The sequence below is a fragment of the Suillus subalutaceus genome (genome assembly GCF_016647625.1).
Source record: "Suillus subalutaceus strain FC151 chromosome Unknown DFJ58scaffold_26, whole genome shotgun sequence".
Lineage (NCBI taxonomy): Eukaryota > Fungi > Basidiomycota > Agaricomycetes > Boletales > Suillaceae > Suillus > Suillus subalutaceus.
In genome coordinates, this window is record NW_024540275.1 from 53914 (window position 1) to 80923 (window position 27010).

A 27010-nucleotide genomic window follows, 5' to 3' on the forward strand; every position below is an offset into this window, starting at 1 on the left:
ATAGAACTGCATTGCCTCCAAGTCAGCCCGCGGAGTCTACCAAAATTGAATGCAAACATGTCACGTATACTAGTAGACCGCGTGCGTTTTACCGCGTGTGAACCTGGATGATAACGTACAAGCAAGACAGTATCCGCATGTTGTTGTGGTGTGTTGCTTTGCCGCCTTCTGCCTCGTCCTTCATCCTTCCTCTCTTTCCTTTTCCCCACATACATACCCAAAAGCTTCTTCAATACCGCAAGCATCATTACTGTTATTCGGTTTGAAAAGTTACCAATTATTTTTACAGCTTGTTCTAGCTTTCCATCCCATGGCATCCCAAGACTCGCCACCAGCGGACGACAAGGACGTTCAGACGCGCGAGCAGGCGTCTCAAGTAGTTTCTCAGACGCAAGCCATCGGGAATGGCTCTACAAGCGTAGACACCAGTGCGCAAGCGCACGAACAGTCACCCACATCGTCTTCGGAAGCGGACAAGGATGTCAACCCAAACCCTTCTAACACCGTTTCCACTTTCGTTTTACCAGGCGAACGCGAAAACGTGAAGCCTAGCGAGAAAGACAAGGACAAGGGTTCTTTAGCTACAACAACCCAGACTCACCCGAACACAAATTCTACCAGTGCTACCTCTAGCACCGCTCGTAGATTTTCCAGAAAGGTCAAACCTGCATCAAAAACTACTAAATCTTCAACTGCTTCGTCTAGCTCTGCACAAGGGAGGGCTGTTTCCAATAATCATTCTAGAGAGGAAAACAAGTCTGTCGGAGGTTCTCAGAAGAAGGAATCATTCATCGTCAAACTCGTGCGCAAACTCGTGCCATGTGTCGCTCCCAACGATCGTACACATGTGATTGAAGTCGATGTCGACGACGCTACGCGACACAAGGCCACTGACACGGTCAACGGTGCTCCAGCGCCCGTACCCGATACCAGTGTGCCCAGTGAAAAGCAGGTTGAAGTTAAGGAGCAGGAACGGGAAAAGCCAAATCTTGTAGTAGAGGTATCCCCTACTGCAGCGGAACCCGACCCCGCAGAAATCGAAATTATTGTACCCCCCACGCCAACCAAGGCTCTCCTCCCAATATCCGAAACAGAGGGGATGACCAGCGGAGCAGTCCAACCTCCAGGATCGACTGGTGCAGACATTTTCTCACCCTCACTATCAACTCCTGTAGATGTATCACACACACCATCTGTGGGTACTCCATCGCATGCTGGAGACACCTCGCGTACAGCAACCGATTCAGAAGGTAGCTTTACGGACGAGGAGGGTCACGGAGAATCGGAGGAGCCCGAAGTAGAAGACGTGGAACCGATGGAGGAAGACGACGAAGATGCTTTGATTCTCAGTGGAGGTGCAGGTATTCCGATAGGACCCGTAAGCTTTTCCAAAAACTTTTTGGTGACACTAACCACTAATTCGGTTCCAAAATAAGGATGGCGAACTGCGCCCGCTCCTGCCGCCGATGGCACCCCACCACGTGGGGCGCAAGTGTCTCGTTCTCGACTTGGACGAGACCCTTGTACACAGCAGTTTCAAGGTGGATTTATTCGGCTTCTCGATCTAGTGCCGCTTCTAACACGTTTTTTTCGGCCGCTCTACAGTCCATTCAACACGCGGATTACGTTGTTCCAGTGGAAATCGAATACCATTGGCACAATGTATACGTGATCAAGCGCCCGGGGGTCGACAATTTCCTGAAGAAGATGGGCGAAATTTACGAGGTGGTGGTCTTTACCGCTAGCTTAAGCAAGGTCCGAGGGTGTTATTTTTATTGCTTCGATATTGTCGACTGATTTTTATTGTGTGTAGTATGCAGACCCAGTTCTAGATAAACTGGACATCCATCAAGTAGTGTCGCATCGACTATTCAGAGAGAGTTGTTACAATCACAAGGGGAACTATGTCAAGGTGATAGAGGCTTTCCTGTATGTCTCGTCGCTAACTTGCTCTATATAGGATCTCTCCCAATTGGGCCGTCCTATTGCAGATACCATCATTCTGGACAACTCTCCAGCATCGTACATCTTTCATCCCAACAATGCGGTCCCTGTTTCATCGTGGTTCAATGACCCACATGACACAGAACTCACCGATCTTTGTCCTTTCCTTGCGGACCTTGCCGAAGTGAGAGATGTTCGGGGCGTCTTGGATGGCGGTCTGTAGGGGTAGTGGGTACATGGGATACGAGGAAGAGGAACATTACGGGAGAGCTGTAGGCTCGCGAGCACAAATTCTCTGAGTGTTGTGATGCTGGTCAGGCTCTCCTGTTTTTATTACAGGTCAATGCAACGCACTTCATATCCCAATGTTGTGCACTACCCCACATGTTCTATCGCATCCTTGCTACGTCTCGATGGCGCCTTTGGCCGATTATGCGATTTTGTCTCTTTCCGCCCTCTCCGCATTGCCCTCATCATGACCCTTCACCCATTCTGCATCTGTTACACTCTCCCATGCCCGATATACCCCACATATCTAACATGACTTTCAAGGCCCAAATGTATTGGCAAAACTTTGATGACGATACCCCTTTGTCTTCCATCTCACTCCACGTATGTTCTCGCATCGAAACTCTTCTACGTAATCGCTTTTGTGTTAAAATTTGACATTATTGCTTCGTTCTATTACTTCTTGCTTTAGTGTGGCTGGTTCTATATGAAGCAGCTACTCTCGCATTTCCTCGCACTCTTCCCATCCACTCCTCTGCGGTATGGTCGCATGCCTTCATGGTGCGTCCCTATGTTGACCTCAGTCCTCGACCAAGTATCTGACCATCTCCAGGCAGTTTTTCTCCCATTCATGGATGCATTTATACACGTCGATCGTCACTGGCAATCTCCATCTTGCGACTAAAAGTATTGCGACACATACACCTCATCTTTTTACTCGCGTCGCTGTAGCTTAGCATTTTCCTTGTTTTATTGAATGTTTATTGCACTCGGCGACGCACTACTTTCCTTCCTTCCTCTTCTTTCTTTTCTCTCTCGAGCTTTCATTCTATCTCCCTTATACACAAAATCACGATATCATGACGAACTTCTATGATGCTGTTACATATTCACGATTCTATATTATATTTCCTCTGCTCGTGGTACGCGACTCGTTTTCATCACGTGAGGACTCGCGACGCGTTTGTTGATCGTCGATCGATCATCGTTGACCCTGAAGAGTCGGGATGATGATTTGAATCAAACTATAGCAAGCCGAAAGCAGAGTTGATGCAGGATGCTAACATTTCGAGCATCCTTCCTTGGCATGATATTCTTCGTACGTTGTATATCCGTAAGTCACAATTGACCAATGAGTTTTGATGTTGTAGTTATACAGATGGACTCTTTTTACTATTTTACTGGACATAGGCTATTAGGCTTGCTTCGCCAGACATGTCACAACTTCAGTACGCCGTCGAGCTCGGTGGTGAACATCTCCCTATCCTGAATACCGACTTTGACGACCACACCCCTATTCTAGAGCGTCTATGGTTCCTGAGGGACGGAGCTCAAGCATGACATGGTTCAGGTTTGACGCTCACTGTTAAACAGGTTTCGGAACAGTGCTCTCTACAAGAACAATTTACCTTTAATACAATCGCAGATGGGGATCTTTTCCTCGCAGACGCAGATCACAACGAATACTTGGTCAAGACCTACCAAAACCCTCACAGTAAAGGATCGAGCATAATTGGTCTGTAGGATCAGTTCCCAACTTGAATGCAGACCACCTCGACGTGTTTATGAACCCAGCGCAAAACCTGATCGATGATCACCACCGCATAGTTACTGACGAAAATGCTCAGCCGGGTTAGTAGAGGCTAAACAGCTGGCACGAAGATAAACGGTTTATCCTGGATTAGTTTTACATCGGCTCATCTTCATCAAAAGTGCGCATCTAACACGGCCGGTGGCAACTTTGGACCAGTGGTGGTACGTGAGTCGGCGAATGGATCAAAGATAGCACAAACGCCGACTATATCGTCGGTGATTATCGTGATCAGTAATGTGGGGTAATGAATGTTCTTAGTCCGAAATCCTGTGAGGCTTCCCAGAAGATGAGTTTGTGACGAATAATTAGAGACAGAAAAGGTTACCAGTTCCGCGTCGTCAGATGCAAATATTAAATCGTGCAACATATGGGTGCTTTGGCTACGGTCAACACATCTTCTGTGGATACAACTTGAGTCAAGCATCGTACTCTAGCAACATCGTGGGCGCCCGGCTTTCCTTGTGTACCTTAGTCAATCTTCCGAATCAGCTATCATTATAGAGTGAAACCTTCGGTATACACAAGTTCATTACAATCCCTTGTGATAAGAAACGAACAATGGAAGGAAGAGTGTGACAGATGAGTATGTAAACAAAAATATGGGAACTACAGGTGTTGAGGTGTATAGAATAATGCGAGTTCTGCAATTATTTGTAGCAAGATATTAAGAGCTTGACATGGAGAAATTCGCAACGAAAATAATCACAAACTGGAATCCTAAGAAAGAAACAATTCACGGCCTGGGCTTCCTCCAATCCACATTTAAAGTGTAAGTCGACCGCTCGAAACGTGGGGCGCACAAGATCTTTGCTGATCGAGTCTGCCCATCCCACAATTTTGGCAACATCTCTGGCTGTTTTTCGCGCTGGAGAGCTGTAATAATTTTTGAGTAAGATGTTCACTGCAAACAAGACAAATTTAACCTACCGCGAGAGCAGGCGTCGTGGAATTCCGACGTGCCATCATCGTTCGAGAAATACCGGTGATTTGTAACCTGTTGGAACCCATACCGTAATATGGCAAGGGGATTGAACAACTATCATGGTATAGGTAAGTGATAGCGTTATGACATAAACCATACAAAGCTTACTCCTACAACTAAATCAGCGATAAGTGAATCAAGCTGATGAAACGCAGGGAACAAGTCGCATGGTCCGTAATGTTTGGAGCGCCAAGAAACATACTCCATTATGGCGTCCTCCGAATCAAAGAGCTCCTGGCGGGGTGATATCAGTAAGACGGCGACTAAGCGGGACGGAACACGTGCCTGATGACCCGGCGAAATAAGCTCGTACAGGACACATCCGAACGACCACCAGTCCACGGGCGGCCCGTACCTCATAGAATCTGGGTTTTTTATGTTGCGCAGGATTTCAGGCGCCATACAATTGGTAGTTCCCTTTACGTCTGATGTATAATCCCGCCACGAATGCAGGGGCTTTGGCTCCCCGTCGATATAACTGAGCCCGAAGTCAGCAATACGCACGTTCTGTTGTATATCGATGAGAACATTTTCTGCTTTTATATCGCGATGGATGATGCCCATATTATGCAGAGCGTTTATACCAAGCGCCTACAAAGTCGGAGCGGTGAGGCATCGAAAACCAGGAATGACACCTACTTACCAGTTGTGCGCTCCACCTGCGAGCATTCTGGACGCAGCATGCGGACTGATGTTCCATATAATGCAGCAAATCATTCGTCATTAAATCCTAGGGATTCGCAATGGATTCAAACAGCTCAAATGGCACACAGGGGAGAAGCACGTACCATAACGAAACAAATTCTTTTCTTTGTCTGAAAGGACATCTCTAATTCCATCAGGAATATCGTTGCAGGACAACACTCCCTCGATGATGCAAGACGCTTGTATACTTCCAACTCGGTCAGAAGACCCTCTTCTGTTTCATTGTGCTTAAGTCGGTCCTTGCTGAAAACCTTGAGACACAGCAGGCGACCTGATGCTATATCCTCAGCTCCTATAGCCCTGGCAAAAGCTCCCGTTGACAATTGGCGCCAAACACGAAAGGGACCGTTCACGTATGACAGCAGAGGGATTCGCGGGGTGTCCACCTCTGCTGTGCCTGGAAGTGTGATGGCGTGAATGGGGGCTGGAAGGTCGACCGGCTCCAAGTGAGAAGGGCACAGAAAATCAGGGAGACCTGAAGTCAGATCCGCCGCGTTGACATCCCCCACGATCTTAGGGATGGGAATGGGGAAAGGCATGATGCCGGGCACGTCGGGCAAAGCAATCGATAATTGAGGTGCTGATAGAGATGAAGGAGTGATCAACTTCAGAATGACCTTTGGGCCTAGCCGGGGGTGATCACTGGGCAACATGATAATGACCAGTTATGAGGGAAAAGGGGAAACGATGCGAAGGATGGATTGGGTGGACGTACTACTTAAGAGTTATCTGGTAGGACCACAATACATCAATGAGTTGTGGACGCGCCAATTTCTGATTGTCTCAAAGCACCCACAACGTAATCGCGGTGGTCAAACTGTGCCACCGCATCTGTGGATCAATTACGAGGGTGGCTAGCACAGGGGGGAACTTGTAGAAGCGTACGATTAAAGCACGTTGCTACCACAGTTAGATGCTAATTGTCGGCACATTGATAAATAGACCACTACCCCAACTGAGTATCAGCGTATTGTGTGACAGCAAATTGGTACACCACACCTGCTGCAAAGCGTCCCGCTATATCAAAATAATACGATGCCGCGGAAACCTGCATATCCGAAAGAATGTAAGTACTCTCAGTACCGACAGCATAACCATCTGGTCAAAGTGCTGACTGTTGTAAGGCATGGCGGCCGTTACAGGTATTTTACTTTTTTTTCTTCTTCATTCGTGCTGCGGGCCTTTCAGAATGGGTACTCTTGTGACACGGGCCGTGCAGCGGTAATGGCGATGGTCCTCGGCGACTGGTAATTTGTGTACGAGTTCGGTCATTGCTCGAGGCGCAAGTTCCAACTTCTCTCGCTGCTGTCTTTACAGGGTTAAGTGCAATGTACCCGATGATGAGTCGGAGGACGCGAAAGAAAAGAGAAAATTCAACGAGATATAAGCAAACTCTCGGGGAGGCTGATACCGGCGGCGAGCTAATGGAATTTTATGTGGAAAGAAACTCGCTTGAAGGTGTTTCATAGCTTCACTATAAGTATGCTTATGAAACCATGTTCAGATCTTGTTCCGCCTAAGTGGATAACATCATTATCAGGTCCTTGTTGAACTATGGGGTCAAAACGCACTTCAACTTTGAGAATGACTATTGCATCTCAATTTGCGTGTGGTCACCATAGGTCACTATGCTGATGGTTTGCCTATTTCACAGGCAAACACAATGGTAAGGACTCAGGATGGCAAGAAGGAGAAACCCTGCATTTATAAAGGTACCACTAGTACGCCAGCCACCATCGATTTATCTCGTGACATCAAGGCTCAGAATGTTCAAGGTGCGTCCGCTATTTCTCCACATAATGGGCTCCAAGCCGTTGTTGTAGGCGCAGAGTAAGGGCTCGCGTCTTCGGAAGGTTCTATGTAATCTTTGTTTGATCCTCACTGGCATATCTCACGAATTTCAAGCTGGTGTCCTAGTTGTAAAGTCGGTTGTTGGAGATAGTCCCCGCGATTTATAGCTCGAGGTAGTTTGTAATTTATGTTAAGCAGAAGTTGCCTCACCGTGACGTTGATCAGTGGTGTAATTATACACCTTCAAGGAGCGACTCTCGGCGACAGCATAACGGAATGACAACGTTGAAAAGGCAACCAAGTACTGGTAGGACATGATAAAATGCGTGGTGGCCAATAGATGAATATTGATATGCAAAAAGCACTTGTGAGCCAACGTGGGTGTGGATAAGTTCAATGGAGTGTTCAACTAACTGGTCTTAGCTAAGTGGTTGCCACAACAGAATTGAAATCTGTTTCTCTTGGACTGTGCAGGTTCGAAACGTGCCGATCAACAAGTTTTTTATTATCGGAACACGCCTTGAAGATTCGCTCATGGATGGTTTCTTTGGACGTTTATATCAACTTCGTCCTGGCCAAAGTGGTTACACAACAGAATCTAAATCTGTCTCTTGGACTGTCACGGTCGGTGCAAGGTTCGAAACCTGCCGATGAAACAAGGTGTGTTTTTATCGGAACACACCTTGAAGATTAATATTCATGGTTTCCCTGGAAGTCCATCTTTTGAACTGGTCTTATAGCCAGGTGGTCACAGTTTCCACCACAGAATCAAAATCTGTCAAACCTGCCGACAACGAAGTTTTTTTCCCCATCAGAACAAACTTCGACATTCACTTATGGATGGTTTCTTCGGATGTTCATCTTAACTGGTGTTAGCTAAGAGGTTGCCACAACAGAATCAAAATCTGTTTCTCTTCAATTGTGTAGGTTCGAAACCTCCCGAATGACAGGTCTTTTTCTATCGGAACACACCTTGACATTGACTCATGGATGATTTCCTCACAGGTCCATTAATTGTTCTTAGCCAAGTGGCTACTTACCACAACAGAGTCAAAATCTGTTTCTCTTGCAGTTGGTTCGAAACCTGCTGACAAGATTTTTGCGGTGTATAAATCCTTGGAGGTCCATCTTAACTTAGTAGGCCCGGTCATTGCGCCGAAACCTCTTTTTTATGTGATAGTTTGTCCATGAAATGGAATCCGCTTTCATGCCCCGCAATGGCTTCAGCTTTTCCTCAGAAAGTTTTCTAGTTATCATCTATAACTTATGGGCGTTCGAGAACGAGAATGCGATGCCGAGAACTAAAACACCATTCATATGCTGTAAGCGTTGATTCCATCTGATAAGCTTGTTCACTGTCATAGACTGTCATTCACTGTAAGTTATTCCCGTATATCACTCTCAATTTCGCCTCAAAGGAAAGGCCCGAGATTATTACGGTGCCCAAGCATCTTGCGACTACTGGTAAATCCAATCCTCTAAGTTGTGCTTTCTGAAAGTTATATCCATCTCAATCATTTGTCAGATCATGTCTATTGAAATACGCTCATTCTCATCACACATGTAGCACATTGTCCGACAGCGAATTTTCTAGATTGTTGCCCCGGCTCGCTACTTTCCAAGGGATACCGCTGATGATATACAATTAGTATACTTTTGATGCATTCTGCAAATGATAGTACGCGACATTAGTACTTGTGGGACGAGGTTGCTGCCAGTGAAGCTCGGCCTTCGTCTAGTTCGAGCATGTCTATGTCTATATTAGTGACTCCGAGGTATATAATGACAACAGTACTAGTGATAGCAGTCCGAGTCCAACATAATAGTCACCAATGTCCCGTAGTACAACATGAAGTATAGTATATAATACAGGAAAGACGTGCAGTGACAATCTCAACTGCAATCTGACAGTTGAGATCGTACCAGGGGATCATGTTATCGACATTTGAGGCGTCAATTCCAACGAGCGAGTATCGTAATACCTCCAAGGTTCGTCGTCCTCTCGAAGCTCGTCGACACGAGAATACCTAGACTTGCGTGCTCTCCTCTTCCGCCACCAGAAACTACATGCAATCACTGAGTCATCAGGTTCAGATAACAGTATGATCACTCACATGAAACCGACAATCCCTGCAATAGCTACTATGATGGCAACGATGAAACCTGCCAATGCACCCTTATTGTCTGTTAACCATTCTTCCACTTTCTGCAGACCGCCCGGATCAGGATCCACGAATACAAACTGTCTGCCTGGGAGTTCCGATTCGCTTGGGGGATCGTTTGGATTGTAACAATACTGCGTAAAGCATTGCGAGCAGAAATCTGATCGTAGAGTAACTGCGCGATCAATTGCGGCACATTGCAAGCATTGTCCCCAAAGCGGATCCGAAGAAGTTGTGTTTGGTTCGAAACCACCTAACGTATTCTCGAACGCTTGGTTTATGAACACGGCCGTGAACAAGGATGTGTAGGAAAATTGTGTATCACCAGTGCTGCAAAATGATATCAGTATTATCTTTGGACTATGCAAGACACGTGGCGTACTTCGTAGCTGGCGCGCTTCCATCCAGCGGAGGCGCATTAGGAAGATATATGATGATGGGGTAAGCTGGTTGACCCTGAGTGAGATTACAGCCAAAAAACGTTGGGCGCATATTAACGCCTGTGGAAACAAACTGGGCAGCAGTTCCAGGTATGGGCGGCATCGGTTGATGTGAAGATGAAAGCACTGATGATATCCGCTCGAAAGTAGTTAGCAGTGATGTACCACTGGCAGGAGTTAGTATTTATTAATCGTAGATTGCCGACAGGTACTCACTTTGGCCAATAGTTTTGATCATCCGCACTACCGTCTATGACGACCACTACATCCAGTCCACGAGCATTAACAAGTAGGCTGCTGAGGGGAGTTTTCTCAAGGTTTGAACCTCCGTCAAGGAGTTCGAGCTGGTCTGCAGACGAGTCTTGAAAAGTCACTGAACTGACACCTTTGAATGGCTATAGATGCTGTCAGGTGGGTGCTGTAAGTCAAATGAAAATACGAACGTTAGGCCAATTGGCCGCATTCATGACATTGGACGGGGTATGCGACAACAACTGATTGAAAATAAAGTTCATGCCGCCTTCATCTCCATCGGAGGTATCGAACCCAAAGTCCCCGTCGGTAACATTCAAGACCGCCTGCAACAGTAAGTTAGGTCGAGGCCAGAGGAATTCTCAGGTAATAACATGACATACATTGAAGAAACTGGAACTTGTACCCATAATAAAGCTTGCCTGATCGAAACCAGTAATGCAAGCTGATTGGTTAACCGGCAGACCGTTTGTCAAATAAGTCCCAGCAAACTTCAGTGGTAGCATCGCTGAAAGGCCCGGATCCCACGACCCAAATTCAAAAGGTGTAATCTACACCATTTATGTCTAGATGCGTTCCTATGCTTATAAGCTAAGTACTGACCTCATAAACAGTTGAATTCAGAGGCACAATGGTGGTTATCCCTGAACTCGCTGGCCGCGAGTCTGCGGTTACTATCGGGAATGGCATTGTGTAATTTTGAAAACTCGGCAGGAGAGGCATTTGAGACCATAGTTGACCAGCGCCGTGGCTAGTCTGATTGGTATAGAAGTTGCCTTGCGTTGTTTCGTTCAAGAAGTGATATGAAATCATCCGACCCCATAGGTCAGTCACACTAGTAGGACTGAAAAGGCAGAGAGGTCAGCTTGACAATAGATGTGCAATGCTCCCAGGAAGAAACGTACAGTCCACTATTTGCCTTTGATTCAACACTCGCCAGGATACTACCCCAATACTCTTGGTCATTGCTATCGCTGACTAATGCCGACGATGGCACAATTAAGTCAAGGTCTAACATCCATGACGAAAGATTTCCTCCATTCCCGTAAACCAGTTCTTCGATTGACGGCCAATCATTCATCAAAAGTGACCCAAGCAGCCACGAACCACCTAAGATACCGGTGGTCAGTATCATCAAAGCTCGTAACGAGCGTTGGTCCAATAGAACACTTACCAGATGAAGCCGAGAGGTAAGACGCGACTTGCAGCAGTCCTCCGGTACCTCCGTTTCTGGCGGTGGTGTTTCTCCAATCCAACCCTGATAATACTGCTGCACCATATTGTGCCGTGCGGTATCCCTCGCCTCCGATGGCAATACCAATTCGGGGAAATTCGCCCTCCAAATTTTCGAGGCTGTATCCAATATCTGACGCATTGCCAAGCCAGTTGGACCATGCATTTGAGATTACATAGGACTCCCTAGACGTAATATACTCCGTTTCTGATGTGTTCAGGACCTGATTCTGTGGCGTGAAGGTTCGCACGAGTGAGTTAGGTGTCTCTGAACAATTCACGTTGACTGTCGGAGCATACGCATCGACTGGGTTCTGCGCGACAGCAAAACTGAGGATGCAGGATAATATAATATGGAGAACGAGCTGGAGGGAGATGAATGCGTCAGGGTAAGTCATGGAGGTGCACACTGCATCACCGTTGTCGAGGAAGATTGAAGTTATTTGAAAGAGAGCTGTGCCAGTGTTAGATCTGCCGTGACCGGCTGTGTTTAACTATGTACTCGGATCATCTCACAGCGCGCACGTCAATACTCCGACTTGACTCCGACCGCGTAAATAATGGGGGGGAAATGTCTGTCGATTCTCGAACCTTGGCCAATAAGTAAGTATCTGTTGGCCAGTCAGTGGCCCAGCTCAAGATATATGTAATATTTCCAGGTGTGAAACTGGAGGCATCAAAGTCTCGCGGAGAACGGCACGAATCCCACACAGCTCAGCAAGCAACACGCAGCAGCACTCCGCACAATAGCGGAACATCGTCCTCTGCAGCATGCTCCTACCGCCCAAAAGCTTCGACAGCTTATCATTGTCCCCAGAATTTTCCGTTCGCGTCCCGACTCTTCGATCACCGCGACCTCGCCCGCCAGACGCGCCCAGGACCCCCGCTTTTGACAATGCGTAAGTAGGCGGCCTTCAATTTCGCCGTGATCAGCTCTACTAGTACCTTTGTGCCAACTTCTGTGAGGTGCTGATTGCATCAGAAGGAATAGTAGTATATATATACCTTCGATGCTGTGCGAAAAAGAGACACGACACTAGCCTTATGTAGTTACAGTAGTATGTAGTACTCATAGCCTAGTGGGCCAAGGTTACTGCCGGGGAAGCTCGGTGGACTCGCAACCAGTCTGGGCTGTCCTCAGGCAACAGAACACACAAAGCTAAAAGTTACCGTAACTGTAACGATATCAAGCTTGACTGAAGCACACAGGGAGCCCACCCTCGAAACGTCATGGTCCGAGTCGCTGGGCTGGAGTGTAGCAGTAAACCGGGCAATGAGCCGACTTTTGCTCCGAGTAGGCTCGAAGAATCCAGGTCTCTCGACTACTTATATTGCAAGCTCTCCTCGACGATTTTCCATTATTGCGGCAACCAGTGTCGCACTCAGTGGCCGTGTAGTGGTAGTAGGACTACATACTGACCTTACCAGATGACCTTCCCTCAACTTATTGGATACGGTGTGCTCACTCTTGTAGTATGGAAGCTCGTTCAGAGACGTGCCTCCAGAAAGGCAAACGCCTTAGATGTTGCAGGCCCAGCAAAAGAACACTGGTGGAAAGGTCAGCTTTCTCTGGCGGTCAGTCCAGTGACATATCGGATATTCACGTTCGTCGATGCAGGCAACATGGAGTCGATGTTTGTGGACGGTTTCCAACGTTGCTTAGATGTTGCTGCATATTATGGTGGAGCTGTTAAGATCCATGCATTGTTTGGTGTGCGTGTTATGCATTACTCTGCATAAGACATGACTATTGATGTGAAGCCCCCAGGAGGAATGGTTGTATGTATCAGACCCACGCGCGCTCCATCATATCCTTGTCAAGGAGCAACATATCTTTGAGGAAAATGACGGCTTTTTATTGTAAGTGTGAAGTATTGCTCGAACGTTCTTCGTTGATCCTTCTCGAGTTGCAATAAGCTCATCTTCGGCGATGGTCTCATTTCGACGCTAGGTAAATCCTGTTGGTAATCGTCATAGATTTTTTTCATTGCTGTACAGGGGAACAGCACCGAAAGCAGCGCAAAATGCTAAACCCAGTGTTCTCTACCTCCAATATGCGGGAGCTCCTGGCCGTTATTCAAACCATTTCCCATCAGCTAAAATCCATCCTCGTGTCAAATCTTTCTGCCTGCAGTGAGCATGATCATGCACGATACAGAGAGTCCGTAGAACTCGATATGCTACCCTGGCTCTCTCGCAGTTCTCTGGATTGTATTTGCGAGGGCGTGCTGGGCTACCATTCAGCTGCACTAGACACAGGAAACGAGGACGAGTACACAGACGCTTTACGGATGTTAAGGTGTGTAGGCTAATCTGCTAGTGAAAAAATCATCCTTTAACATGCTCTGTCTCACAGTCCATCCATCACTAAAACCATGATATTTCGACCTTTCGTTCCGATAGTCATGCGCAATTGCTCTCTTTACTGGGGCAAAAAGATAGTAGACTGGCTCACGATAAGTTGGTTGCCGACCCAGACCACGAAGAATTTTAGAGAGCTACGTCGCATAGTCGAAATCATGGACTCGGCCAGTAAAGCCATCTTGCAAGAGAAAAAGGCCGCGCTGCAGCTACCCCCTTCCCTATTACAGACCCACGACATGTTGGGAGGAACAAGGGAGAAAGATATGATGTCTATCATGCGTGCGTAATTATTCGCAATGGAGTATCCATTCTCACGTGGGACACGTACAGTCAAGGCAAACGCCTCATCTTCCGAGGCAGATAGACTAAGTGATACCGAGCTTTTGGGACAAATGAAGTCGGTTTTAATTGCTCCCTTGCGTCTAAATCTCATTCCTCAATTGAACAGCGTTATGATTTTTGCTGGTCTCGAGACGACGACGGTAGCAGTGGCTCGTGCACTGTACCTGCTTGCCAAGCACCCTGATATCCAGAAACAACTGAGGACCGAAATTTGTGGTGCCATGGCTGCATATCAAATTCCTGACGTCGACCATTCCCACGCCAAAGATGACAGTGGCGTCAGACTGCCATATGATGTATTAATGAACCTTCCTTTACTAAACGCAGTTGTTCGAGAGACATTAAGGCTCTATCCATCGTTACCTGTTCTCACTCGAAGGTTAGTTTATTGACGAAAGATGGCGCCTGCTGACCCCTCCGAAGAACTACAGAAGCAGCATCAGTCCCATTACAATTCCCTGTTCGGTCTGCATCTGGCGAAGAGATTGATGCAGTCCATGTGGCTAAAAACCAGAGACTCGTCATATCCATCCTTGCTGCGAATCATAACCAAGCTGTCTGGGGCGAAGATGCATCAGAATGGAAACCCGATAGATGGCTCAAATCTTCTCAAGGTTACATTTTGTGCACGCCACAAGATGTAGTTATTCACCGAGATTCTTTTAGGGGTCACACCTGGGGACAAGGACGCAGTGAAATATCCTGGCGTCTATTCATCTATGTGTGTCGCAAGAAGTCGTTTTGTTGCATGCGTCTCGCTAAATGACCTTCAGGATGACCTTCCTTGCAGGCAATCGTTCTTGCATGTACGATGCCAAATTTCCTGAACCTGAATATATTCTCACTATACGCTGACCCCCACAGAGGCTTGAAGTTTGCTGAAATGGAAATAAGTGAGATATCTGACTTATCGGTCGTTAGATCCTTGCACTGAAGAACTTGCGTTTCAGAGGACGTATTGACCACTCTTCTACCAGCCATTCACTTTGCCTTGCCGTCAGAACCCGACGACAACGGGAATGTGAAGGAGATATACTGGAAAATGAGCGGTTTCCACACTCCAGTAGTCAAGGCACCTGCAGGAGATGGCGAAACTCCTCGCCTGCCTTTGAGCATGCAGCTCGTCCGAGAAAATAATCATTTGAATAGCCAGTTTCATGAGTGATCTGGATGTCATGGCTCAGTGCATGGCAATTCATGATGGCGAAAGAGGAGACAGTCAAGGATAAGCATCCTCGCGTCCATGTGATTATTGATGACGATGAGGAGACTATTATATTCGAGTTCGACACGATATCTTGCTGTACTACATACTTTACATGATGTACTGGCTGTTGTGAATAAATATACCGCGGGGGTTGCTGGATGAATATTAATACTTGTTGGGCTCGAGACGAGCATTTACCGGTATCACTTATATACATATAGTAGATAGATTACATGGTGCAAACATATCTCGTACTCTTATATCAGTTCATCCAAAGTCATATCTCCTGGTATATGTTCTAAAACGTCTGACGAAACACAAGGCGGGATAGGAGTCGCTGCCACGATATTTATGCTCGGGCTCGTGAGGGGAGGTCGTGTCACACGGGTCAAATTCGTCCGAGGCTTGTTATCTTCTGGTACCGCGACGGATTTGTACATCATGATTTCATGTAGTAAATCTTCGTTCGCTGCAGATATGGCATCCCGGTCGCGGGTACACACGAGTAGTTTCTGGTAGCTGTGAGTCAAGGAAGAGCCGAGACGATGAAGATGCTTACTTGTTTGACCTCGGAGAGCTCCTGGCGAATCCTGTCCACGTATAAAATCCTCTGCACAGGATTGTTATGGCCAAGAATCTCAGCATTAAATTTGCTGAGACTTTCGGCCTCTTCCTCTGCGAGGTTGTTTCTCGCCACTAGTGCTTCAGTCTCGTCCACCAAGTTATAGTATGCTTCCTGGAAACGTGACAAATCTGCCAACTCTGCCTGCAGCCTGTGTAGGTTTCTCTGGTCAGTTATCCGTAGTTTGGGTACAGGCGGCGGGATACATACTGCTCGATATCAACCTTGAGAGCGTCCTCGGCTGTTTTGCTGATGTGGAGTGCAACAGACAACTTTTGAGAAGTGTCGCGCTCCCTCTGTAAAGCTTGTTTGTGACTCGCTGCCGTGTCTCGTATATTATTCTCGACTTCTTCCACTCGACGCTGCAACATATGTTGTTCTGCAAGACCTTCCGTTAGAGATATTTGGGCATCTGCCAGAGCGCGTTGTCCAGTAGTGATTTCAACTTGTGCTTTTGTGAGCTCGGCCCGTATAGCATCCCGTTCGACTGAGTTACGACCAAGTTGGTCGATGAGCGCACGGTCAATTTCATGCTGCTTATCGAGAATGCCATGAAGACAAGCATACTCTGAAAGTAGCTCGTCATTGTGAGAACGATAGAAGTCGGATATAATTTTAGTGCACGCCAGAGCACTTTCCTGGACCGCCATGGTTTCTCTAGATATGTCTCTTTCGTTCTGGTGGATGTCTCCTTCCAGACAATGGAGTTCATGAAGCCCAGTGTGATGTGAACAGCTATCGAGGGCAGCTCGGTTCTCCTGCAAGGTTTGCAAGTGGAAAGTCGCTTCTTCCTGAGCGTCGCACAGTTCTTGACACAAAAGCGTATTTTCTTCCTGAGTGTGGCGGACAAGGTTTGCGAGCTCAACGATTTGACCTTCTGAATTTGCCAGCTTTCGTTCCAATCGGAATGAACGTAATTGAAGTGCGGTATGGTCCTTCGCGAGTGTGGCATGGTTAGATGCAGCAACGGTTGTTGTGGCCAAGCGGCCGTACTCCTCCGCAACACGAGAAAGGACAGAACGGCATTGGTCTAGTCGGGCTGCAAAATCGCTCTCTTGGTTCTCGGCTCGCCCTCGCAGAGATGTAAGCGCTTGACGTGCATCTTGGGAGTCCTTGTTAGCTGCGTTAAGCTTTCCTTGGATTGTCACCATCATGTCGTGTGATTTCCGTGCTTCTTCATCCGCCTTTCCTTTCACCTCTTTGACATAGCTTTCCAGCAAATCACTCTTCTTCCTCTCTGCAGATACAGCCTTTTCTAATTCTGCGATCTTCCTCTCACGTTCCCGAACTTCGTCTTTCCTCCTTGCCTCGAGACTTGACAGTGCCTTCTTGGCCTCGCTACTCTCCCCCAGCTTGCTGACGAGCTGTGTGCGTTCATGTTCGGACATGCGAAGTTTGACACGTAGCTCCTTCAGCTCGCTTTGATCGGCAGTATTGTTCTTCTTGTACTCCTGGATTCGCGATTCGAGTATTTCGTTATGTTTCTTGAGCTTGTCCAGTCTCTCGCCCTGCTCCAGGTTGCTCTTCGAAAGGCGAGCGCCTTCAAATTTATAGCGCTCGATTTCGGTTTGATGCTGCATAACACAGTTTGAGTCCCAGAGTTTGGAAAGTGACAAAAATATCATCTTACAGCCTTCTTACCATCAGCATGCACTTTTTCCAAGTCTTCTAGTTTCTTTAATAGTATTGCATATCGATCGTCGCTTGTATGTTTAGCGGCGAGTGTTTTTTGCATAGCTCTCGGCACAGAGTTGTATGAACCTGGTCCTGTAAATATATTAGCGCTATACTGCTACGAAACCGTCAAGCTTACCTGGCACATTCAAGTTGGATGCCTTTTCCTTTGAGAAACGATCGGTTTTCTCCAATGACCCTCGTTTGTTCGCGTCTAGCTGGTCTTCTCGTAACATTGATATGAGAAAAATAATACAAATGCGTTCATTATGCTACGCACCTTCTGGCAGGCTGTAGATATTTGGTCCTGGAACATTGGAAACTGCGAGAGTTGGAATGATGGACTACGCGCCGTTACAAGGACCCAAGCAACGCACTTTTCTCTGCCGCAAAACGTGAACCCTTGGGGAATGACATTTCTTGTTCGATTTGATGGTACGGCTGCTATGAGATGTTTAATTCTCGTCCAAAAGCGGGGTATATGTCACGATGACCACTATGAGTATGCAATTCAGTTCAATGTTCAAAGTTCAAACATGGATCAACAAACGCGTCGCGAGTCTATGATAATCACATGATGAAAAACAGTCGCGTCCCGCACGGAGGAAAAGCAATATATACTAATATAGCAGATACAGTTGTGAGTAAGTAACATTACCATTATGATAGTTCATCAGAGATCGTGGTTTTGTGCGGACAAGAGTGAAAGAGGCATCGTCGTGTAAGGTGAAAACAGACATAAAGATTCCATAAAATAAGGGAGGAAAATGTCACAATAGTACAAGCTATTCAAGTAGAAATTATATCGCAATATGGTTAGTTGCTCTTGATGGCAAGAATTGCCGGTAACGATCAACGTTGTACGAGTGCACCCAAGACTGGAAAAATCACAACCCAAAACTAGATGTCAATATGATATTCCAGAGAATATCGCATTAAAAATCATGAGGCCAATGCAGTCGCAGCTTACAGCTCTCTTGGTTTCTTCTTCCTTAAACACAATGCACCATTACCCATACGGACTGACATCCAAGACTCCACGAACGTCTCTTACGCCACCAAGATCCGCAAGGAAAGGACAAAGATCAGTGAGCTCTGTGTCATGTGGGTCATTGAACCAGGAAGAAACAGGGACCGCATTCTTGGGGTGGAAAGTATATGATGCAGGAGAGTTGTCCAGAATGATGGTACCTGAGAGCGGACGACCCAGCTGGGAGAGATCCTAGAAAAAGTAAGTGAGCGACCAAACACACAAGAAGGATGTGCCCGTTACCTTGACATAGTCCCCATTGTGGTTATAGCAACTCTCTCTGAATAGCCGATGCGACACTGCTTGATGGATGTCCAGCTTATCCAGAACGGGGTCCGCAAACTGCAAATGAAAATGAATGACAGCGCTAAGGTACATAGAACAACACCCTCAGACCTCGCTCACGCTGGCGGTGAATACCACCACCTCATATATTTCGCCCATCTTCTTCAGGAAGTCGTCCACACCCGGACGCTTGATGACGTTCACATCGTGCCAAAGACACTCAATTTCCACTGGTACAATATAATCCGCATGTCGAAGAGACTGAAGGCCCAAAGGAATGTGTTAGAAACAGCATACAATCTAAGGGTGGAATACTCACCCCAAAACTACTGTGAACAAGGGTCTCGTCGAGGTCAAGAACGAGACATTTGCGCCCCTTGTGTCGGGATGATATTGGTGGCAAAAGCGGGTGTGGTTCGCCATCCTGGTGATTAACAGATATCAGCCGTAGTCTATGGAAAAGACATCAGGCTCACGGGCCCTATCGGGATTCCAGTACCTCCATTCAGGATAAGAACATCCTCCTTCATCGGTTCTACTGCTTTGATTTCAGGCACCTCCTTTTCTCCATGGCCCTCTTCAAGGTCTGTGAAGCTGCCTTCAGAATCTGTCGTTGTATATGAGATATCTCCAGCATGTGATTTGGTACCCCCCGATGATGTGTATGATGCGTCACGATGAGATAATTGTGAAGGCAAGAAGATGTCTGTCCCAGTCGATCCTGGAGGCTGGACTGCTCCGCTAGTCATCCACTCTGTTTCAAATCTTGGGAGGAAGGTCTTGGTTGGCATGAGGGAAATGATAACATCAACTTCTGTGAGGGTGGTTTGCGTTAAAGGAGATGTTTCCGAGTCGATGATCACTGGGATTGGCTTTTCCCGTTCCGTCTCCTTAACTTCATCCTGCTTGTCACTAGAGACACTAGTGTCGACCGGTGACGCTGAGCTACCGCTGGCCGAGCTGGCAATCTTGTACCGCATGGAATCATGGCTTTCGACGTCAGTCGCAGGCGCGTGATCGGCGCCAGGGGGAACGCATGGCATGAGAAGTTTCGTCATGAAGAATTCCTTCCTCAAGTTTTGAGAGCTTCCCATAGACTTGGCCTTGTTGGTAGAATCAGCAACCCTATCAGTTATTTAACTGGTTTATAAGCTTGGATGCTGGCAAGGCCCAGCTGTTCAGGTCATGATGAGCGAAAAGTACACAGCCAACCGTTCCCAAGTTTTTGACCGTAACCTGTTTATACATATTCACAGATTATAGCACCAGTCCAACTGACAACGATGGTGCGCGTCACCTAGTCACCGCTGCTTTTGTACAATGCTTCACTTCCTCTAAGTACCAGACCATCGAGCCAGGTGGCGTGGGAGCTACTATATTTGGTAATTTTTAATTAAGCTGATAAGGCTTCCTCAGGCCTCCCGGCGAAATCTCCAGCATATTTACACCCATAGTCTATAGACAATCAACCCCGAAGTCGCAGCTGTCTTACGATCTGCCTTTTTCTTTCTCGCAGCCTGTCAGCTGGACCTAAGCCGCGATTGTTCTCCAAAAAGAGGACAGGATGTTGCCAATGCTGCTCGAGAACTTCTTCGCACATAAACACCTTAGGATTGGCTTTTGCAGATCACAAACCAGAAGTGGCGGATGAGGGCAGTGCTCGACACTTAACGAGAGTTAGGGACCAATGGAAATTGGTTATTTGCTTGTGCGATAGTAATACCCTGTTATTGAACTAATTTGCACCATATCAAGTGCAAGTTGCACTTGCTGTCCCAGACAGAGATAATCTAGAGCTTCTGGCCTTAGGCTGCAGAGGCGGTGATGGTTTAAAAAGAGTCGAGACTCCAAGATGATGCTCAAGACATACCTTCAACGACACCTATACATTGAACAACGTGAATATAACATTCAAAACCAAGCCATAGACAATTACCTTCGACATCACGGGATTCCTCGGCAACAATGTCTGTGCCACAATGCGTATCTCGTTAGACAAGATGCAAATAATGCAAACACGTTGAGACATACATGAGGCTGTCTTCTTGTCGCGCTTCTCGACATCTACGTTATCAACCAGGTGAGTAGTCCGCGTGAATATGAGGCTATCACTGGATAATTACCTACGGCATCAGAGAAGTCCTCGGCAACAGAGTCTGAATGGTCTTGTTAGACATGGCGCAGATGGGATAAGCACGCTGGAACATACATGCGATATTCTTTCGGCGGTGCCCCTGGATTTCTATGTCATCAACTAGGTAAGTAGCCCACGACAAAATGAGGCTAGCACTGAAGAATCACCATCGGCGTCAGAGGGGTCCCTGGTGACAAGATCTGAATGGTCTTGTTAAACATGTGCATAGTACAGGATAAGCACTCTAGAACGTACACGCGAACTTCTTTTGGTCGCGCTTCTTGACCTCTATGTCATTCAACAAGGTCAACAGTCTGCATGAAATGAGGTTAGCACTGAAGAATCACCTTCGGCATCAGAGAGGTCCTCGGCAACAGAATCTGGATGGTCTTGTTAGACATGGCGCAGACAGGATAAGCACGCTGGAACATACACGCGATATTCTTTCGGCGGTGACCCTGGATATCTATGTCATCAACCAGGTGAGTAGCCCACAACAAAATGAAGCTAGCACTGAAGAATCACCATCGGCGTCGGAGGGGTCCCTGGCAACAAGATCTAAATGGTCATGTTAGACATGGTGCGGATAAGATAAGCACGCTGGAACATACACGCGAACTTCTTTTGGCCGCGCTTCTCGACCTCTATGTCACTCAACAAGGTCAATAGTCTGCGTGAAATGATACTAGCACTGGATAACTACCTTCGGCATCAGAGAGGTCCTCGGCAACAGAGTCTGAATGGTCTTGTTAGACGTGGTGCAGATAAGATAAGCACGCTGGAACATACACGCGATATTCTTTCGGCGGTGCCCCTGGATATCTATGTCATCAACCAGGTAAGTAGTCCACGACAAAATGAGGCTAGCACTGAAGAATCACCATCGGCGTCAGAGGGGTCCCTGGCAACAAGATCTGAATGGTCTTGTTAGACATGGCAGCGGATAAGATAAGTACGCTGGAACATACGCGCGAACTTCTTTTGGTCGCGCTTCTTGACCTCTATGTCACTCAACAAGGTCAATAGTCTGCGTGAAATGAGGCTAGCACTGAAAAATCACCTTCGGCGATGGGGGATGCCGCCGTCATCTGTAGCAAAGCGATGGCGACAAAAATGAAAGACAAAGTGAGCTTCATGGTGGTTAGATGCAAGCAGTAGTGATTGTTAGAGGGTGTTGAGCGTATAATTGATGCAAGGAGTGAGGCCTTTATAACTTTGGGTAGCTTGATTATCTTGCAGATTTGCTCGCAGAAACCTTCATCCTATGATCGTTTCGGTGTATATATCGTATGCTTAGGAAAAGCCTGAGCTTTCTTCCACCCACAACCTGCTCGTTCGATGCGCCGCGACGAGGCAAGGAAGTCTGCTGTCAGGGGGGTCCGCATTGTTTCCTTTTGCGTTTTAGGCAAAACATTCTTTCGTTGATTGGCTGACACAGAAGGAAGGGTGTGGCAAGATTCATAGCGAGAGTGGAGATGTGACTCGGAGGTCCTGTTCAACAATTTTGTCAGGTCATTTCCCTGAGTTGATCAAAAGAACCACACAGGGACATATCACTGCGAGGAATTTAGTAGGCGCGGACCGTACTGGACGTGCTCTCGATATATGAAGTCGATGTCCATTCAATGGTCAGAGGATAGAAAATTCAGCCCTCAATGAATATAATTGTTGAATCAACTCGGAGTCGTTGTTGTTTCGCGCCCTAGAGCATTTGAGTCAAGCACCTGGCAAATCACCAGTAGGTGGGTACCTGGCTGCCGACAAGCTAGATAATTTCTCAGTTATGCCACGCACCTTCATGTCATCGTTTTCGCCTCTCTGAATGCCCGATTAGAACATCAACCTGAAGACTCTGAAGACGCTATTCTCCCCTCCAGCAAACACATCATCTCTGAGCGCTGCACTGCAGATCCCCTGTCTAAATGGCCAGCTTGGGCCGCACTCGGACACTCTGTCCTAGCAGTTATTTGTGCACATGCATTGTACACCATCGCCTCTGCCTGTGCTTCCGGGTAGCATAATGCCCATGAGTTGCGTAAACCAAACCAGTTTCTAGGTCTGGAATTGGTCAGTGACCTTCGGCAACAGCAAAAGGGTGCGCAGATTCCGTGATCGTTCACACTGTGTCATGAACAGACCTGTGTAAGCAGTACCAAAGATGTACTTTCCAAGTGCCATGGTACGGGTGAACAAAGCCTTACCTGACAAGAAACTCGCACGTCATACTCAGCGACAGCATAAGTGAATCTCCGTAACCTGAAGCAACTTACCAAGATCATTTTCATTGTTCCAGGACTCGATGTTCAACCAGTGGCAGCCCGACTCGTCCAAATTCAGCTCTTGCTATATCAACAGCGTTGTTCTCACTCCCGAAGATGATCTTGCGGCCAGCGAGTTCTATACCTCATCTAATTCCCTCGCCAAAATTCAAATTTTGAATGTTACCACTCTTGTTGAGGGTATGATGATCGGAGGCTCAGCTGGAACACAAAACCCCGACGAATTGCACTGATGAGCACTGTTGCATTCATTGCTGAGAAAGAGAAGATCGAGCAGCTACAACTCGAAGAAAGCTGGCAGTCGAAGATACCAGCGCGGTTCTCGTGCGGACCGTTACTGGCATCGAGGTTACCTGCGATGGTTGTAAACTTGAATTCGAGCAATTATTTTTGATCCATCCGCTGGGTGAGTGCGGCTGTATTGAGCACAAGTTTGAAGTGCCAGACTGATCTCTTGCGTAGCTTTCGACCTGATGGAGATAGAATAGCGAGTTTTGTTAAGGCTTAACATTAATAGGAGAGCTCACACTTCTGATTTATGCTTATCCGTGCTTATGCTTACACGCTTCGAGCTATCCAATTTGTGCGTGGGTATAAACAAACCAAAATACGCAGTGACATGCATTACCGCCGCGCCACGTCTATACGTAGAGTGACTAGTCGACGCGTCGAGTGCTGTCAAGTGCCCGTCTGTCAGTAGATTATTGATCATCCGAGTCTCGTTAATGACATGAGAAAGAAGGATCTGCCGCCCTCTCCCATTCCCGAATATACTGGTCCGTGGATATGACATGGACCTTGCTGTCGGAGATTGAGAAAGACGAGACCAGGTTAGTATTTTACTCGGGAATTAAAGAGGTAAGTACTATTCACCTACAGATCGACACTCCGACTCCTCAAAGGGGACTGACGGCAGAACTATCAAATACTCCCTGCAATCGAGTTCTACATCTACCAGGGACATCCAGTTTAGAATGATCAGACCGACGGCTGTTTGGTAAAATTCCCGAGTTCCGCCATCAACACTAATTCAATCACCCGTGAAGTAGGTGTGACTCCGCCGTCGTGACCCTGTAGTAGTGGCCCTGGACATACTTAATACCATTTATCACCAGCATTTATTTCGTCCAATTATGCGAGCATCGGATGCACAGGTAGATGGAAGATTTTGTTCAGGACTCGAGGCAACAGATCGGTGTTGTCGGAGGTCCGGCAGTTTGTTCAACCAAGTACAACTCACACAGATGGGTTCTCCTGACGCGCACCATCAGGCAAAGCGACCCGACACATTATTTTTCGTGCCTGCCAGCAACAGCTCAAGCTATAGTTCTCAATACTAGTGGTTCCTGGTAAGTTGAGCATGTAATACTCATAGCTATCTTCTGCAGCATATGTATATTCAGTGACCTGAACTTTTCTCTCAAAGCACGTCTAGAGGCAGATTCAATGCTTCACAGCGTCAAACTTCGACTCAGATATAATGCGCCTAGTGCTTTCGTCATTGGCATCATTTTGAACACCTTCACCATCCTGCGCTTGCAACACAAGGATGTTGATGATAGACAGTACAGTATGTCGGGGTTGTCTTTACAGACAACCACATAAGTTCGTCTCACTCGGCATATTTGATGCAGCTTACATTGATCCGATCGAATTACCCCTCGACTTGGAGACCGTCGCTTTGACGTTTGAAGACTCAAAGTATTACAGTACATCAGGGCTCACGGCCTGGTCGGAGTGGAATTTGCTCGATCATTTTCCCGAAGGCCACGGATTCATGCGTCTGGGACCAAATGGTAAGTAATCATTCACCCCATTTTTGTCAATACATGAGTCAGACGCTTGCCGTTCCCATGTCCTATTAGGGTGTTTCACCAGATTCATTGTCTACAAATGTTCCGGCTAGCCCTTATTGACGGGCCCAATGACCATAGTGGCCACTGTCTTAACTTCTTGCGACAGGCCATTCCTTGTAATTCTGATACTACCCTTGAGCCGGTCTGCATCAATGGATCGATGGGGCTTAAACGGCTTGGGTGTGACACATGTATGCCGAGATTGGTCGCAGGTTTATGCATACATTGAGGAGAACCAGAGGGGCCCTGTGTGGGCAGACTCCGGCATGATAAGATACGATTATCAGCTACTTCCAGCGTGCAATAAGTATTATCCAATAGTCCAGAGTACGACTGTACGTCCGCCTTGGCCTGTATCTGTCACTACTGCTAACTTCCTGTTCCCGTGCTCTAGTACTTTCTCCGATTCTTCGCGAACCTCTTCTCCCTTTATCGATACTCTTTTAGCATCGAATATTCCCTCTTCTTAGGGTGTTTTCCTCTCCTCGTTATCGCTTGGTGTATCTTCTATATGTTTCTTATATGTCGCGTTGCGAGCAGGAACGATATACCCATAGACCAACTTCTTCGGGTCTCGGAGATTAAACTGGCAATTGCCCTTCGTAGCGCGGTCCTTGCTAGCAAGGAGCGGTGTGCATTGCCCCTGATGCCGATCCAAAGAATCAGCTCTCGACCACCGCTTGCCGCAGTAGGGACATTCGAATGACGTGGCATAGTGGATGCCCTCAATGTGACGGCCCAGATTGATGATTGCCTCTGATTTCCAGCAATCCTCGAACTTGCAGGGAGCCGTGTCTTTGGATTTGACACCGTGCCAATGCAACAGGTGATGTGCGATGCGAGCTTTGTTCATTTCTACAAACAGCCCGCAGGGCTGGTCCGTCCAACCGCATGCTCGTACGCAAGTCATCTCTGCGGGTAGTTCATTAGTAATCTTAACGGACCGGTTGGGGTAGGAATCATCGAGTTCCATCGCCCCAAAGCTCCTCGTTCGAAGAAGATTGCTGCAAGCATCATGAGTCCTGCGGCGGCTGACGTCTACCGGCTTCGGGTCGTGAACGGGCACAGCCATGACTACGGCACTGGCGTCCGCTAGTCTGTAAACACCAAATTTCCCCTCTCTGATTTCGTCCTTGTCGTCATCCAAGCATCTGCGCTTGCGCGTGGGTGGCGCGAGAGACGAACTCAAACTGTCACCCTCGGATTTAACTGTATGGCGAGTTTTACACTTGGGAGGCTTGGCACACGCTGTCCCAACGGGAGCAGATGGCTTCAAGCTGCTGCCACCACTCAGATACTTTGTCGTGTCAGAGCCGGCATGTTCTGTTACTGAGGGAATAGATACTTCCGTCTGCAAGTGCGCTGCGGGGCCTTCCGGCGACGCTTGAGGGACGGCAGACGGCTGCGGAGAATAGCATTGGCTGGGGTCCATTGGGGGAAACTGGGGGAGACCAGCCACTGGAGCGGTGAACTTGTCCAACGTCGGAAATGACGGCTGATTGTTTTGGACATCCTTTAAAGAGGTCGGAGACCTGGAGAAATAAATGAGTAATGGTGGGTACTCGGTTGGGGTGGCACATACTCTACTAGCGCCTTTAGGTGTTCATCTTCCTCGCAGGCCTGAACCGATCTGCCAAAGGCCGTCAGTTTGAGTCGATGTTTTGAATGAGGTAGAACCATGTACTTATGAGCAAACTCTTGGACATCTCTCGAGACTATGTTAGTGATGGCTTCGGGATGGATTTCAGGTTGAGAACACGGAAGGATAGATCCGCTAAGAAAATTATGAGATAAAGCACGTCATCCGACTCGGTATTGAACACCAACCTATCCGACGACACCTTGAGACTGTTGGATGAAGCACTAAACGCGGAAGGCATCCTCAG

At 47.3% G+C, this 27010-nt stretch overlaps 8 protein-coding genes across 8 annotated transcripts; 3 read left to right on the forward strand and 5 right to left on the reverse strand.

Annotated features, from left to right (window-relative positions):
• Nucleotides 1-166: 166 nt before the first annotated feature.
• Nucleotides 167-2355, forward strand: DFJ58DRAFT_775428 (NIF-domain-containing protein). Its single transcript, XM_041389438.1, has 6 exons — nt 167-237; nt 290-1378; nt 1437-1541; nt 1606-1755; nt 1814-1912; nt 1961-2355. Exons 2-6 carry the CDS (start codon nt 311-313, stop codon nt 2165-2167), a joined length of 1629 nt encoding a protein of 542 aa, XP_041246401.1. The 5' UTR covers nt 167-237; nt 290-310; the 3' UTR covers nt 2168-2355.
• Nucleotides 2356-4664: 2309 nt separating this feature from the next.
• On the reverse strand, nt 4665-5587 carry DFJ58DRAFT_656867 (kinase-like domain-containing protein; the record flags this gene model as incomplete). The annotated part of the gene is made up of 5 exons (XM_041381944.1): nt 4665-4802; nt 4857-4979; nt 5028-5339; nt 5392-5478; nt 5537-5587. The coding sequence occupies 5 exons, from the start codon at nt 5585-5587 to the stop codon at nt 4665-4667; spliced, it is 711 nt and encodes a 236-aa protein (XP_041246402.1).
• A 3316-nt stretch (nt 5588-8903) lies between these two features.
• DFJ58DRAFT_775439 (phospholipase B) lies at nt 8904-11883 on the reverse strand. The gene is made up of 8 exons (XM_041389439.1): nt 11273-11883; nt 11004-11208; nt 10702-10942; nt 10482-10649; nt 10290-10424; nt 10063-10241; nt 9789-10013; nt 8904-9736 (listed from the first exon to the last, which is right to left on the reverse strand). Exons 1-8 carry the CDS (start codon nt 11727-11729, stop codon nt 9355-9357), a joined length of 1992 nt encoding a protein of 663 aa, XP_041246403.1. The 5' UTR covers nt 11730-11883; the 3' UTR covers nt 8904-9354.
• A 652-nt stretch (nt 11884-12535) lies between these two features.
• On the forward strand, nt 12536-15429 carry DFJ58DRAFT_231202 (cytochrome P450). Its single transcript, XM_041379367.1, has 13 exons — nt 12536-12889; nt 12950-13044; nt 13100-13191; nt 13239-13282; nt 13330-13630; nt 13688-13974; nt 14026-14092; nt 14144-14416; nt 14461-14651; nt 14704-14758; nt 14811-14843; nt 14902-14930; nt 14988-15429. Exons 1-13 carry the CDS (start codon nt 12760-12762, stop codon nt 15200-15202), a joined length of 1812 nt encoding a protein of 603 aa, XP_041246404.1. The 5' UTR covers nt 12536-12759; the 3' UTR covers nt 15203-15429.
• On the reverse strand, nt 15412-18059 carry DFJ58DRAFT_743981 (uncharacterized protein). The gene is made up of 7 exons (XM_041387286.1): nt 17918-18059; nt 17821-17862; nt 17680-17763; nt 17497-17633; nt 16077-17440; nt 15804-16017; nt 15412-15756 (listed from the first exon to the last, which is right to left on the reverse strand). Exons 1-7 carry the CDS (start codon nt 17955-17957, stop codon nt 15502-15504), a joined length of 2136 nt encoding a protein of 711 aa, XP_041246405.1. The 5' UTR covers nt 17958-18059; the 3' UTR covers nt 15412-15501.
• Nucleotides 18060-18167: 108 nt separating this feature from the next.
• DFJ58DRAFT_681155 (HAD-like domain-containing protein) lies at nt 18168-20157 on the reverse strand. The gene is made up of 5 exons (XM_041383217.1): nt 19332-20157; nt 19175-19279; nt 18967-19116; nt 18814-18912; nt 18168-18762 (listed from the first exon to the last, which is right to left on the reverse strand). Exons 1-5 carry the CDS (start codon nt 19947-19949, stop codon nt 18550-18552), a joined length of 1185 nt encoding a protein of 394 aa, XP_041246406.1. The 5' UTR covers nt 19950-20157; the 3' UTR covers nt 18168-18549.
• Nucleotides 20158-24296: 4139 nt separating this feature from the next.
• DFJ58DRAFT_775467 (uncharacterized protein) lies at nt 24297-25422 on the forward strand (the record flags this gene model as incomplete). Its single annotated transcript, XM_041389440.1, is given in 5 exon segments — nt 24297-24617; nt 24695-24838; nt 24903-25068; nt 25134-25306; nt 25326-25422. Coding segments are annotated over 4 exon segments (560 nt in total), but the record flags the coding sequence as incomplete, so codon positions are not given.
• DFJ58DRAFT_231337 (uncharacterized protein) lies at nt 25315-26958 on the reverse strand. The gene has a single exon (XM_041379368.1). It carries the CDS (start codon nt 26554-26556, stop codon nt 25591-25593), a length of 966 nt encoding a protein of 321 aa, XP_041246408.1. The 5' UTR covers nt 26557-26958; the 3' UTR covers nt 25315-25590.
• Between the last annotated feature and the right edge of the window lie 52 nt (nt 26959-27010).

Coding starts and splice junctions, on each gene's coding strand:
- DFJ58DRAFT_681155 (XM_041383217.1), bottom strand. CDS start 19,949: ATGGGAAGCTCTCAAAACTTGAGGAAGGAATTCTTCATGACGAAACTT. Junction 19,117..19,174: donor TTGTTCACAGTAGTTTTGGG/GTGAGTATTCCA, acceptor TTGGGCCTTCAG/TCTCTTCGACATGCGGATTA. Junction 18,763..18,813: donor ACAATGGGGACTATGTCAAG/GTAACGGGCACA, acceptor TACTTTTTCTAG/GATCTCTCCCAGCTGGGTCG.
- DFJ58DRAFT_231202 (XM_041379367.1), top strand. CDS start 12,760: ATGACCTTCCCTCAACTTATTGGATACGGTGTGCTCACTCTTGTAGTA. Junction 13,192..13,238: donor GAAAATGACGGCTTTTTATT/GTAAGTGTGAAG, acceptor ATCCTTCTCGAG/TTGCAATAAGCTCATCTTCG. Junction 14,093..14,143: donor GAGCTTTTGGGACAAATGAA/GTCGGTTTTAAT, acceptor TCAATTGAACAG/CGTTATGATTTTTGCTGGTC.
- DFJ58DRAFT_775439 (XM_041389439.1), bottom strand. CDS start 11,729: ATGACTTACCCTGACGCATTCATCTCCCTCCAGCTCGTTCTCCATATT. Junction 11,209..11,272: donor TTACCTCTCGGCTTCATCTG/GTAAGTGTTCTA, acceptor CCGGTATCTTAG/GTGGTTCGTGGCTGCTTGGG. Junction 10,425..10,481: donor CAAGTTCCAGTTTCTTCAAT/GTATGTCATGTT, acceptor TTACTGTTGCAG/GCGGTCTTGAATGTTACCGA.
- DFJ58DRAFT_743981 (XM_041387286.1), bottom strand. CDS start 17,957: ATGTCATTCCCCAAGGGTTCACGTTTTGCGGCAGAGAAAA. Junction 17,863..17,917: donor ACGTTTTGCGGCAGAGAAAA/GTGCGTTGCTTG, acceptor CAACTCTCGCAG/TTTCCAATGTTCCAGGACCA. Junction 17,764..17,820: donor TATCTACAGCCTGCCAGAAG/GTGCGTAGCATA, acceptor TGTTACGAGAAG/ACCAGCTAGACGCGAACAAA.
- DFJ58DRAFT_231337 (XM_041379368.1), bottom strand. CDS start 26,556: ATGGACCCCAGCCAATGCTATTCTCCGCAGCCGTCTGCCGTCCCTCAA.
- DFJ58DRAFT_775428 (XM_041389438.1), top strand. CDS start 311: ATGGCATCCCAAGACTCGCCACCAGCGGACGACAAGGACGTTCAGACG. Junction 1,379..1,436: donor CAGGTATTCCGATAGGACCC/GTAAGCTTTTCC, acceptor TTCCAAAATAAG/GATGGCGAACTGCGCCCGCT. Junction 1,756..1,813: donor TTACCGCTAGCTTAAGCAAG/GTCCGAGGGTGT, acceptor TATTGTGTGTAG/TATGCAGACCCAGTTCTAGA.